General features: G+C 53.7%; 1 protein-coding gene across 2 annotated transcripts in view; it reads right to left on the bottom strand.

Moving 5' to 3' along the window:
* The window catches only part of pacs1a (phosphofurin acidic cluster sorting protein 1a), a 68,789-nt gene extending 55,326 nt beyond the window's left edge, over positions 1 to 13,463 (bottom strand). The window contains exon 1 of one of the 2 annotated variants that reach the window (XM_072246076.1): positions 13,028 to 13,463. In XM_072246076.1, coding sequence (XP_072102177.1) covers positions 13,028 to 13,137 — 110 coding nt within the window. In that variant the 5' untranslated portion in view covers positions 13,138 to 13,463. The remainder of the gene's footprint in view (positions 1 to 13,027) is intronic. The other variant, XM_072246075.1, reaches the window with a different exon arrangement.
* Between the last annotated feature and the right edge of the window lie 255 nt (positions 13,464 to 13,718).

Raw genomic sequence — 13,718 nt, 5'->3', positions numbered from 1 at the left:
AGGGAGAAAAAGGAGAGAGAGAGAAAGAATGTGTGTATATAAATAAATAACGGATGGGGTACGAGGGGGAGGTGGGGCATTAGCAGAAGTTTGAGAAGTCAATGTTCATATAACTAAATAACGGGGAAAACCTGCAGATGCTGGAAATCCGAGCAACACACACACACACACACACAAAATGCTGGAGGAACTCAGCAGGCCAGGCAGCTTCTGTGAAACAAAATACAGTCGACGCTTCGGGCCGAGACCCTTTAGACCGACCCTTTTCCTCCGTGACTGGAGGTAAAAAAAAAGATGAGTAGCTTTACAAGGTGCGGGGAGGGGAGAGAGAAACACCAGGTGATGGGTGAAACCGGGAGGGGGGGATGAAGTAACGAGCTGGGAAGTTGACTGGTGAAAGGGACAGGAGGCAGTGGAAGAAAGAAAAGGGGGGGAGCACCAGAGAGAGGCGATGGGCAGGCAGGGAGATGAGGTGAGAGAGGGAAAGGGGAATGGGGAAGGGTGAAGGCGTGTGGGGAGCATTTCTATAAGTTTGAGAAATCGATGTTCATGCCATCAGGTTGGAGGCTACCCAAACGGAATAAGGTTTTGTTCCTCCAACCTAAGTGTGGCCTCATCGCGACAGTGGAGGAGGCTATGGATGGACATGTCGGAATGGGAATGGGAAGTGGAATTAAAATGTGTGGCCGCTAGGAGATCCCGCTTGCTCTGGCGGACAGAGTGTAGGTGCTCGGCGAAACGGTCTCCCAATCTACGTCAGGTCTCACTGAGGTACAGGAGGCCACACCGGGAGCACCGGACACAGTTTATGACCCCAACAGACTCACAGGTGAAGTGTCGCCTCACCTGGAAGGACTGTCTGGGGCCCTGAGTGGTAGTGAGGGAGGAGGTGTAGGGGCAGGTGTAGCACTTGTTCCGCTTACAAGGATAAGTGCCAGGAGGGAGATCAGTGGGGAGGGACAAATGGACAAGGGAGTCACACAGGGAGCGATTCCTGCGGAAAGCTGGGGCGGAGGGAGGGAAAGATGTGCTTGGTAGTGGGATCCCGTTGGGAGGTGGCGAAAGCTTCGGAGAATTATGTGCTGGACTTGGAGTCTGGTGGGGTGGTAGGTGAGGACTACTGGAACCCAATCCCTGGTAGGATGGGTTAAGAGCAGACGTGTGTGAAATGGAAGAGATGCAGTTGTTGGTGGAGGAAGGGAAGCCCCTTTCTTTAAAAAGGAGGACATCTTCGTTCTAGAACGAAAAGCCTCATTCTGAGAGCAGGTGCGGCAGAGACGGAGGAATGGAGAGAAGGGGATGGCATTTTTAAAAGTAACGGGGTGGGACAAGGTGTATACATACATACTGTGACCACCAGGGGGCACACTGTAGCCACCCCACTTCAACTCTCCTTCCCATTCCCATTCGGATATGTCCATACATGGCCTCCTCTACTGCCATGATGAGGCTAAACTCAGGTTGCAAGTGCTACACCTGTCCCTACACCTGTCCCTACACCTCCTCTCTTGCCACCATTCAGTGCCCCAAACGGTCCTTCCAAGTGGGTGAGTCTGTTGGGGTCATCTATTGCATCCGGTGCTCCCAGTGCGGCCTCCTCTACATCGGTGAAACTCGACGCAGATTGGGAGACCGCTTCGTCGAGCACCTCCGCTCCGTCCACCAAAACAGACAGGATCTCCCAGTGGCCACCCACTTCAACTCTGCTTCCCATTCCCATTCGGATATGCCCATACATGGCCTCCTCTACTGCCATGATGAGGCTAAACTCAGGTTGGAGGAGCAACACCTCACATACCGTCTAGGTAGTCTCCAGTCCCTTGGTATGAACACAGAATTCTCCAACTTCCGGTAATTCCCTCCCCCTCCCTTCCCCTATCCCTATTACACTCTGCCCCCTCCCCCAGCTGCCTATCACCTCCCTCATGGTTCCACCTCCTTCTACTACCCATTGTGTTTTCCCCTATTCCTTCTTCACCTTTCCTGCCTATCCCCTCCCTGCCTCCCCTCTCCCACCTCTTTATCTTTCCCTTTACTGGTTTTTCACCTGGAACCTACCAGCCTTATCCTTCCCACCCTCCCCCCACCTTCTTTACAGGGCCTCTGCTCCCTTCCTCTACAGTCCTGACGAAGGGTTCCGGCCCGAAACGTCAACCGATCTTTTCCACGGATGCTGCCCGACCTGCTGAGTTCCTCCAGCGTGTTGTGAGTGTTGCTTTGACCCCAGCATCTGCAGATTATGTTGTGTTTACGGACTGTATATACACACTGTGCCACTAGGGGACACACTGAACAACTGCATTTACACACTGTGACCACTAGTTAGTCACTTCGTTAGCCCTGACGAAGGGTCTCGGCCCGAAACATCGACTGTACCTCTTCCTAGAGATGCTGCCTGGCCTGCTGCGTTCACCAGCAACTTTGATATACACACTGTGACCAATAGGGAGCATACTGAGCAACTGCATATACATACTGTGACCACTAGGGGGCACACTGAGTTGCATATACAGATTGTGACCACTAGGGGGCATACTAAGCTGTTACATGTGTATAACAACTTGACTTGAATTGGTTGTTACATGTGTATAACAACTTGACTTGAATTGGTTGTTCGTACAGATCAGATCATTACGCAGTGCATTGAGGTAGAACAAGGTAAAGCAATAACAGAATGCAGAATAAAGTTCAACGACGACAGAGAAAGTGCAGTGCAGGTAGACAATAAGGTGCAGGATCAGAACGCGGTCAATTTATCAAAGTAGGGAACTGTTCAATCCTCTTATTGCCCTTGAACAGAAACTCCTACAAAAAGAAATGAATACAGCTCAGTCCACCATGGGTGAAAACCTCCCCAACCATTCAACACATCTACGTGGAGCGTTGTTGCAAGACAGCAGCCTCCATCGTCAGGGACCCGCCACCCAGGCCGTGCTCTCTTCCCGCTCCTGCCGTCAGTAAAATAGGTACAGGAGCCTCAGGACTCGCACCACCAGGGTCAGGAACAGTTACTGCCCCTCAGCCATCAGGCTCCTGAACCAGAGGGGATAACTTCACTCAAAAAGTTCCCACAACCTCTGGACCCACTTCTGAGGACTGTTCATCTCGTGCTGTCCGTATTTAATGCTCATTTATTTATTCTTATTACTTCTTTCTTTGCAGAGTTTGTTGCCTTCTGCACTTGGTTCTGTTTAAAGATTTATTGAGTATGCCCGCAAGAAAATGAACCTCAGGATTGTCTACGGTGACTTTGATAATAAGTTTACTTTGTTCTTACAACAGGGGTTTTAGACGCTGTCCTCGAGGCTGGCGGGGCGAGCTTTCAGGCTCCTGTATCTTCCGCCTGACGGGAGAGGGGAGAAGGGAGAGTGTCTGGGGTGGGTGGTTTATCGAGGCAGAGAGGAGTGTGGACAGAGGAGGCCCAATTAGGCTCCTTCGTCTTACGGTCTACACATGCACATGTGCATCAACGGAACCAGCAGCCCTACCCGCCGCGCCCGCCGCCATGCCGGCCTCAGGCTCCGCACCCGGAGAGAGGTAGGGGTCTGTCTGCAGTCACCCCTCCCACCCGCCAACCATCCCGTTTCACCGTCTCCCCCCTCCCGTCCCAGTCCCACAGCAAACACCCCCTTCCCCTGCACGCTCGCCTCTCCCGGCCCACCCCCTCCCCCCCCCACCCAATCACAGTGCGTGCGCGTTCCTCTGCGCGGAGACGCTGAAAGGGGGAGGCCGCTCGGCCCCTCGTGCCCGGTCTGTGCGACGCCACTCTCCCGTGACATCCCCAAATCCGTCCACCTCGGGCAGGGAGACGCGAGAGCTGCACGACAGACAGCAACCTAGACCCCTCCCGCCCTCTTCGGGGCAGGTATAGCTCATCTGGGAGGCAAACAGGAATACCTTAAATAAACTTCTCCCCCCATGTCCCCCCCCTTCTGCATTCTCTCTCCTCTCCCTCTGGAGTCCTCCCTTCCCCTCTCCCCCCACTGCATCCTCTCCTCCTGTGACGCCTCACGCCCTGACCTCTGTCCCCCTCATTCCCCTCTCTCCCCACAACCTCACCTCCCCTCCCCTCCCCCCCCCCCCCGGCGTCTCTCTCCTCACAACCCCTCCCTCCCTCTCTCACTTCGCCAGCTTCCTTCCCCTCCTCCCGCGACCTCGGCTCCCCCAATCTCTCCCCCCACGTTACAGCCCCCCCTTCCCCTCGCGCACTCTGTCACCTCCCACGAGCTCGGGGGGGAACAACAGCTCGCCGACAAGCCGCGGCCGGCTCCCCGCTTGGTGGGCGAAACCCCCTCCGCCCTACGGTGGAACTGATGCCCGGGCCAACTCCGCGGACGAGCTCCCCACCCCCCTCCCCCTCCCCGTCCGATCCCTCCCTCAGCGTTTGCCGCCAGCGTGTTTACGTAAACACAGGGCAACTCCGCGGGGAGCTTCCCTCCTCAGCTAACGACTTGTTTATCCCCCGACTTGTTTACCACTGATCCTGTGTTTGTCCTCCCCGGAGGGGCGGCCCCTTGCTCCCCGATCCCCACGGGCCCCAGAACCTTCCGCGCCACCCCAGCATCCACCGGGGAGGGGGGGGGCAAACCCAGAGCTGCCAGCCCCCCCCAGCCGTGCAGTGCTGTTCTCCACCCCCCCCCCCACTGTGCTGGGGGAGGAGCGGGTGAAGAGGGAGCAGTGGGGAGGGAGGGGCGCGCGAGAGGGCACTGAGAGAGGGCTTAGACCACAAGACCATCAGACATAGGAGCAGAATTAGGCCATTCAGCCCATCTAGTCTGCTCCACCGTTCCATCATGGCTGATCCCAGATCCCACTCATTCCCGTACACCCGCCTTCTCGTCCTATACTTTGATACCCCGACCGATCAGGGAACGATCAACTTCTACCTTAAATACACCCTCCGACTTGGCCTCCACCACAGTCTGTGGCAGAGCGTTCCACAGATTTACTACCCTCTAGCCAAAAAAAATCCTCTTTGTTCTGAAGGGTCACCCCTCAAATCTGAGGCTGTGCCCTCTAGTCCTGGATACCCCCACCACAGGAAACATCCTCTCCACATCCACCCTAGCTAGTCCTTTCAACATTCGGTAGGTTTCAATGTGATCCCCGCCCCCCCCCCCCCATTCTGCTAAATTCCAGTGAGAACAGACACAAAGCTGCCAAACACTCCTCAAATGTTAACCCCTTCATCCCCTGGAATCATCCTCGTGAACCTCCTCTGGACTCTCTCCAACGACAACACATCCGTTCTGAGATCTGGGGCCCAAAACTGTTGACAACACTCCAAGTGAGGCCTGACTGGTGTCTTATAGTGCTTTTAGTTTCTACTCCCCTTGAAATAAATGTCAGATTTGCCTTCTTTTATCACAGACTCAACCTGTAAATTAACCTCCTGGGAGTCTTACATGCGAGCTCCCAACTCCCTCTGCACCTCTGATGTTTGAACCTTCTCCCCATTTAGATAATAGTCCGCACTATTGTTCCTTTAAAATGCATTATCATGCATTTCCCAACACTGCATTCCATCTGCCTCTTTTTTTGCCCATTCTTCTAATTTGTCCAAATCCTGCTGCAAACACATTGCTTCCTCAGCACGACTTACTCCTTCACCCATCTTCGTATCATCTGCAGACCTTGCCACAAAGCCACGAATTCCATTATCTAAATCATTGACAAACAGTGTGAAAAGTGGTGGTCCCAATACTGACCCCAGAGGAACACCACTAGTCACGGGCAGCCGACCAGAAATTGTCCCTTTTGTTCCCACTCTCTGCCTCCTGCCTGTCAGCCGTCCCGCTCTCCATGCCAGTTTCCTTCCTGTAACACCATCGGATTTTATCTTGTTAAGCAGTCTCACGTGTGGCACCTTATCAAACACCTTCTGAAAATCCAATTGAATCATCCACTGCCTCTCCCTTGTCCACCCTGCTTGTTACTTCCTCGAAGAACTCTAACAGATTTGTCAGGCAAAATTTCCCTTTACAGAAACCATGCTAACTTTTGACTTATTTTGTCATTAGTCTCCAAGTAGCTTGAAACTTCATCCTTAATAATGGACTCCAACACCTTCCCAACCACTGAGGTTAGGCTAACTGGCCTATCATGTCCTCTCTTTTCCTCCCTTCTTAAAGAATGGAGTGACATTTGCAATCTTCCAGTTCTCTGGGACCATGCCAGAATTAAGTGATTCTTGAAAGATTATGACCGATGTATCCGTTATCTCTTCAGCGACCTCTCTCAGGACTCCGGGATGTAGTCCATCTGGTCCAGGTGACTTATCCCACCTTAAGACCTCTCAGTTTGCCTGGCACTTTTTCCTTTGTAATAGCAATGGCACTCACTCCTGCTCCCTGAGACTCACAGACCGCTGGCACACTGCTGGTGTCTTCCACAGTGAAGACCGATGAAAAATACCCACTAAGTTCATCTGCCATTTCTTTGTCCCCCATTACTACCTCACCAGCATCATTTTCCAGTGGTCCAATATCAACTCTCACCTCCCTTTTTCCCTTTATACAACTGAAAAAAAACTTTTGGTATCCTGCTTTATATTATTGTTTGCCCTCACATTTCATCTTTTCCCTTCTTATAGCTCTCTTTTAGTTACCTTTTACTGGACTTTAAACGCTTCCTAATTATTCAACTTCCCACTCACTGTTGCTACCTTACATGCCCTTTCCTTGGCTTTTATGCAGTCGTTAACTTCCCTTGTCAGCCACGGTTGCCTACCCCTGCCATTTGAGAACTTCCTCCTCTGTGGGGCATATCTATCCCGTGTCTTGTGAACTATTCCCAGAAACTTCAGCCATCTCTGCTCTGCCGTTACCCCACCAGTCTCCTCCTCCAATCCACCTAGGCAAGCTCCTCTCTCATGTCTCTGTAATTCCCTTTATTCCATTGCGATGCTGACACATGTGACTTATACACTATGAATTCAATCATATTATGATCACTGTCTCCCTAATAAGATCTGGGTTATTACACAACACCCAGTCTAAGATAGCCTTTTCCCCAGTAGGCTCAAGCACAGGTGGCTCTAAAAAGCCATCTCGTAGGCATTGGAATTGGTTGTTGACTTCAGAAGAAATTTACATCGGTGGTGCGCAGGTGGAACAGGTCGAAAGCTTTAAGTTCCTCGGGGTCAATATCACAAATGACCTGACTTGGTCCAACCAAGCAGAGTCCACTGCCAAGAAGGCCCACCAGCGCCTTTACTTCCTGAGAAAGCTAAATAAATTTGGCCTGTCCCCTAAAACCCTCACTAATTTTTATAGATGCACTGTAGAAAGCATTCTTCTAGGGTGCATCACAACCTGGTATGGAAGTTGTCCTGTCCAAGACCGGAAGAAGCTACAGAAGATCGTGAACCCGGCCCAGCACATCACACAAACCAATCTCCCGTCCGTGGACTCACTTTACACCGCACGCTGTCGGAGCAGTGCTGCCAGGATAATCAAGGACACGACCCACCCAGCCAACACACTTTTCATCCCTCTTCCCTCAGGGAGAAGGCTCAGGAGCTTGAAGACTCGTACGGCCAGATTTGGGAACAGCTTCTTTCCAGCTGTGACAAGACTGCTGAACGGATCCCGACCCGGATCTGGGCCGTACCCTCCAAATATCCGGACCTGCCTCTCGGTTTTTTTTGCACTACCTTACTTTCTATTTTCCTATTTTCTATGTATGATTTATAATTTAAATTTTTAATATTTACTATCAGTTTGTTCTCCAGGGAGCACGAAGTGCAGAATCAAATATCACTGTGATCATTGTACGTTCTAGTATCAATTGTTTGGCGACAATAAAGTATAAAGTATAAAGTATTCAACAAATTCCCTCTCTTGCAATCTGACACCAGCCTGATTTTCCCAATCGCCTTGCACGTTGAAGTCCCCCGTTACAATTGTGACATTACCCTTATTATGTGCCTTTTCCAGCTCCCTTTGCAATCTCAACCCCGCATCTTGGCTACTATTTGGAGGCCTATATATGATTCCTGTGTTTTTTTTTACATTTGCAGTTTCTTCTCTTTTTTTTGCGTGTGCGTCCGTGATGATGTCCTTTTCATGGCTTTTACAAGGCGCGGAGCGAGAGAGAGAGACCGTGTGGGCGCGCCACTCCCCACACAGAGAATCTTGCAGTATTTTTCCCTTTTATTTAACGAGGTCGAGCTGCGATCTCGACACTCAACCCGGCACGGATGGAAAGCGAGCTCGGGAGCGGACGTGACTGGGTTCCAACCCGGGAACCTCCGCTCCCAGGTCCTGCGCCACCAGCCGGCCCCAGCGCATTTGCAGTTTCTTAACTCCACCCACAAAGATTCAACACCCTCTGACCCCGTGTCACCTCTTTCTAAAGATATAATTCTATCTCTCACCAACAGAGCCACAGCACCACCCATGCCTTCCAATCTGTCCTTTCAATACACAGCAGATCCTTTGATGTTAAGCTGCCAACTACGGACTCCTTTCACCCACGGCTCAGTGATGTCACACCGACCAATCTCTATCTGCACGAGTTTGTCCACGATATTCCGAATGCTTTGCGCATTCAAATACAGCACCTTCAGTCCCGCATTCTTCGACCTTTTGAATTTTGCCTCTGTGGTACAATTCAGCTCTTTGTTCTGTCTGCATTTGTACCCGATCATTGGCTTGTCCTTCCTTACATTCACGTTACGTCCATCGTCGACTTGTCAACCTGCTGGCTCAACCTCGGCTCTGTCATCCCGGTTCCCGACCCCCTGCCAGATTAGTTTAAACCACTCCCGACAGCTCTGCCCGCAAGAATATTGGTTCCCCTCGGATTCAAGTGTAACCCCTCCCTTTTACCCTCGCAAGCGGAACAAGTGCCACACCTGCCCCTACACCTCCTCCCCCACCACCATTCAGGGCCCCCAAGCAGTCCTTCCAGGTGAGGCGACTCTTCACCTGTGGGTATGTTGGGGGTCACCTCCTGTGTCCGGTGCTCCCGGTGGGGCCTCCTGTATATCGGCGAGACCCGGCGTGGACTGGGAGACCGCCTCGCCGAGCAGCTAGGCTCCGTCTGCCAGAACGAACGGGGTCACCCAGTGGCCACCCCGTTTTAATTCCACTTCCCGTTCCCGTTCCGATATGTCCATCCATGGCCTCCTCCACTGTCGTGATGAGGCCACACTCAGGTTGGAGGAACAACACCTTATATTCCGTCTGGGTAGCCTCCAACCTGATGGCATGAACATCGACTTCTCAAACTTCTGGTAACGGCCCCCCTCCCCTGCCCATCGTCTCCGTCACCAGTCCCATCCCCTTTTCTTTCTCTCACCTTATCCCCTTGCCTGCCCATCGCCCCCCTCTGGTGCTCCCCCACCTTTTCGTTCTTCCATGACCTTCTGTCCCCACCTATCAGACCACACCCCCCCCCCCCAGCCCGGGATCCCTTTCGCCAATCAACTTCCCAGCTCTTCACTCGATCCGTCCCCCTCCCGGTTGCACCCATAACCTTGTGTTTCTCTCTCCCCCCCACCTTTTAAATCTACTCCTCATCCTTTTTTCTCCAGTCCTGCTGAAGGGTCTCGGCCAGAAATGTCAGTTGCTGCCTGGCCTGCTGAGTTCCTCCAGCATTTTGCTTGTGTCCCTTTTTGTACAGGTCACACCTACCCCAGAAGAGGTCCCAATGATCCAGAAATCTGGATCCCTGCCCCCCTGCTCCAATTCTTCAGCCGCACATTTATCCTCCACCTCATTCTATTCCTATACTCACTGTCGCGTGGCACGGGCAGCAATTCCAAGATTACTACCCTCGAGGTCCTGCTTCTCAGCTTCCTTCCTAACTCCCTGTATTCTTTTTTCAGGACCTCCTCCCTTTTTCTTCCCATGTCGTTGGTACCAATATGTACCATGACCTCTGGCTGTTCTCCCTCCTATTGCAGGATACTGTGGTCACGTCCAGAAACATCCCGGACCCTGGGCACCCGGGAGGCAAACTACCATCCGTGTTTCCTTTTCGCGTCCACAACGGGTGAAGAGAGGAGTGAATTGGGATTGGTTTAATATTGCCACAGGTACCGAGATACGGTGGTAAATCTTGTCTTGCACACTGTCCACGCAGACCAGATCATTACCCGGTGCATTGGGGTCGAACAAGGTAAAAGAATAACAGAATGCAGAATAACGTGTCACAGCGACAGAGAGAGTGCACCGCAGGTAAACAATAAAGTGGAAGATCAGAACGAGGTAGATTGTGAGGTCAAGAATCTATCTTATCATACAAGAGTCTGACAATGTCGGGGCTGAAGCCATACCTGAGCCTGGTGGGGCGAGTTTTCAGGCTTTTGTATCTCCGGCCCGACGGGAGGGGGAGAAGGGAGAATGTCCGGGGGGGGGGGGTCTTTGATTATCCTGGCTGCTTTACTGATGCAGTGAGGAGTGTAGACAGAGTCATGGAGGGGAGGCTGGTTTCCATGACGAGCTGAGCTGTGCCCACGACCCTCTGCGGTTCCCCGCGGTCTCGGGCAGAGCGGTTCCCGTCCCAAGCTGGGACGCATCCGGAGAGGAGGCAAAGGCCGGGGTCCGCCTTTGAACGCATCCGCAAACGCTGCCTCCCCGCGTCGGCCGCGGGCCCCCCCCCCCCCCCACTCCCGGCACACCAATGCAGGCGACAACCTAACCGAGATCGCGTCAGCCTGCGGAATCTCACCGCGCAAGAGGCCAAATCCGGCCCAAAAGTCACGGAGAGAAGGCAGGAGAATGGGGTCGAGAGGGAAAATAAATCAGCCGCAACAGAATGGCGGAACGGACTCGACAGGGGCCAAGCGGTCTAATTCTGCTCCGACGCCTTAGGGCAGGACTTTCTAATTTGGAGTCCGCTGCATAAAACAGGGCGGGAACCACCCCCCCCCGTTTGAATTGTCTTTGTAAATGTTGTTACTATACTTGACTCCACCTCTCTAAGTCCAACCCGACCTTGCCAGCCTGAGAGGTGGAAACAGGGGGTTTCAGCCAGCCAACAGGTCTGTGCTGAAGCTGCTCCCGGGGCCAGCCCCCCACCCCCTGCACAGTGGATACAAAAGGATTACGGAAACTTTGACAAACTCCCGCCCTGTCACGGACTTTGTGAGAGGTAACACTGAGAGATAAAGAGGGAAGTACCTGCGTCCGCAGCGCCCCCCTCTGGCAGCCGGGAGAAGCGCTGGCCGCACCTGCACTTCGCTCCCGCCGTGCGCTAGGAAATAGTAGCAGGCCACTCAGCCTCTCGAGACTATCCCACCGCCCAGCGGGATCGTGTCTGGCCTCTACACCCACCCCCCACCTCCCAGCCTCTCCCCGTTACCCCTCGGTCTTCCGATATTTACCAACCTGCACCTGATATACACCCGGTGATTCGGATCCCCGCTTCACTCACACGGGGGGGGGGGGGGGGGGGGGGGCGGCAAAGACGTCTCCAACCTAAATGTTCACCCCCCCCCCACAAAAGACTCCTGCAACCACGTGTCCCTGGTCACGCCTCTCCTCCGCGGCACAGTAGCCTAGCGGTCAGCACGACGGTTTATGGCACAGGCGACCCGGGTTCGATTCCCGCCGCTGCCTGGGAGAGTCTGGGGTTTATTAATCCGCGTGGGTTTCCTCCGGGTGCTCCGGTTTCCTCCCACGGTCCGACGACGTCTGGGCTAGGGTTAGTAAGCCGTAGACACGCCACACTGGCTTTAGAAACCCCCTCCGCCTCCCCTCGCACATCCTCGGACTGTCTCGATCACTGACGCAAATGATACACTCGACTCGGGTCTTTAAATTAAATCTCCCCCCCTCTCTACATAAACACGTTCCTTCCAGTTCGAAAACACCCTGCCTACGCACCTCTCAGCTCCTTTTAACACCCCTCCGTCTCGTACGCTCCAACAAAGTCCCAGTCTCCCCCTATAACTCAGGTCCTCGCGAGGTGCTGGCTAATCTTTTCAGCGTCCTTTCCACTCCGAGATCATCCTTCCTGCAACAGGGCGGCCGAAACTCCCAAGTGCGGCCTCCAAGCGTCCAGTACCCAAGACAGGAACCGCTTAAACGTTTCAGGAACAGCTTCTTCCCTCTGCCATCCGGTTTCTGGATGGACGTTGAGCCCGTGAACACGACCTCACTATTTTTTTTACCTTTTTTTGCTCTATTTATTTATTTAACTCCGTATTTTACATACAGTGTGTATACTTGTGTTGTAATTTATAGTTTTTACGTCACGCACTGTACTGCCGTCACAAAAACGACAAATTTCGCAATGTACTGAAAATCATCGACAATAAACTGGTTCAGGTCTTGGGGAGGGGGGTTAAAGGGGGGGAGTCAGGCACAGGGACAGATAGACAGCGAGACAGGGTGACAGGCACAGAGAAAGAGATGCGCAGAGACAGAGTGAGAGACACACACAGACAGACAGAGAGAGAGAGACACACACACAGAGAAACAGACACACAGAGTGAGAAACAGACACACAGAGACACACACACACACAGAGGGAGGGAGAAACCGATAGATAGAAAGAAAGAGAAGGGCAGAGAAGGGGTGAAAGAGGCGGTGAGACAGATGAGAAAGATGGTGCGCCAGAAAGAGACAGAATGGGAGAGTGACAGAGAAAGGGACCGAGTGAGAAAGAGAGTGACAGAGAGAGAGAGAGACGGAAGGAAAGAGAGACGGGGAAAGAGAAAGAGTGAGCGAGGCGGTTAAGAGAAAGACAGTGAGGGAGATGGGTAAGAGAGATAGAAGGTGACAGAGAGAGAGAGGAGAGCTGAACACAGACAGGAGATACAAAGAGGGATGGACAGAGAGAAGGGGCGGACAGAGGGGGGAGACGGAGGGATAGAGAGGAGAGGGAGACGGGGAGGGATAGAGAGAAGGAGAGGGAGACGGGGAGGGATAGAGAGAAGGGGCAGACGGGAGGGATAGAGAGAAGGGGGAGACGGGGAGGGATAGAGAGAAGGAGAGGGGAGGTGTGCAGGCGGGGACTGCGGAGCGAAGGAGACGGACGGACGGGACCGGACGGGACGGGACGCCCTCCACCCTACCTGGGCACGCAGCTGGGCGAGGAGCGGTCGATCTCCCAGGTGGCGAACAGGTTCATGTGCACGGGTCTGGGCGCGGCGCCCGCCGCTGAGCGGTGGGGCCTCTCGGCCATGGCGGCCGCTCCAGTCCCGGGGCCACAGGCGACGGGTTCCGGCTTCTCACACGCAGAGGAAGCGGAAGCCTGCTGGAGGATCCGAGCAGAGCAGCGAGCCGCCGCGCAGAAGCTCGCCCCGGCGCCGAGCCGCGGACCGCAGACTCCCCCCGCCGGGCCGAACTGCACACCGCTCTCCCTCCGGGCATACCAAGGAGGACAAGTGGCCGGCGTGCAAACTTCACGCACACACACACTCAACTGTGCAAATCTCACGCCGGGCCGAGACGGCAGCGCTCCCCTAGTGTGCAAATCTCGCACCCAGACAAGCGCACGGCGGCCACTCGAGCGTGCAAACCTCACGTATATTATGCAAACCACAGCACAGGCCCGGCGTGCAAATCTCCCCCCACACACACATGAATATGCAAAGCACACGCCCCGAGTGTCTGCAAAGCGCTCCCCCACACACACACACGCGTGAAAAGCACACACCTGAGTGTGCAAATCTCACGCAGAAACTTGCACGCCAACACACCAGCCCGTGCGAGATCCCTCCTGCGGTGCACAGCCGGCAAAACTCTGGCGCCCGGGAGTGAGCA

Source organism: Mobula birostris, chromosome 28 (genome assembly GCF_030028105.1).
Source record: "Mobula birostris isolate sMobBir1 chromosome 28, sMobBir1.hap1, whole genome shotgun sequence".
NCBI lineage: Eukaryota > Metazoa > Chordata > Chondrichthyes > Myliobatiformes > Myliobatidae > Mobula > Mobula birostris.
This window is presented reverse-complemented; position numbering and strand designations above follow the sequence as displayed.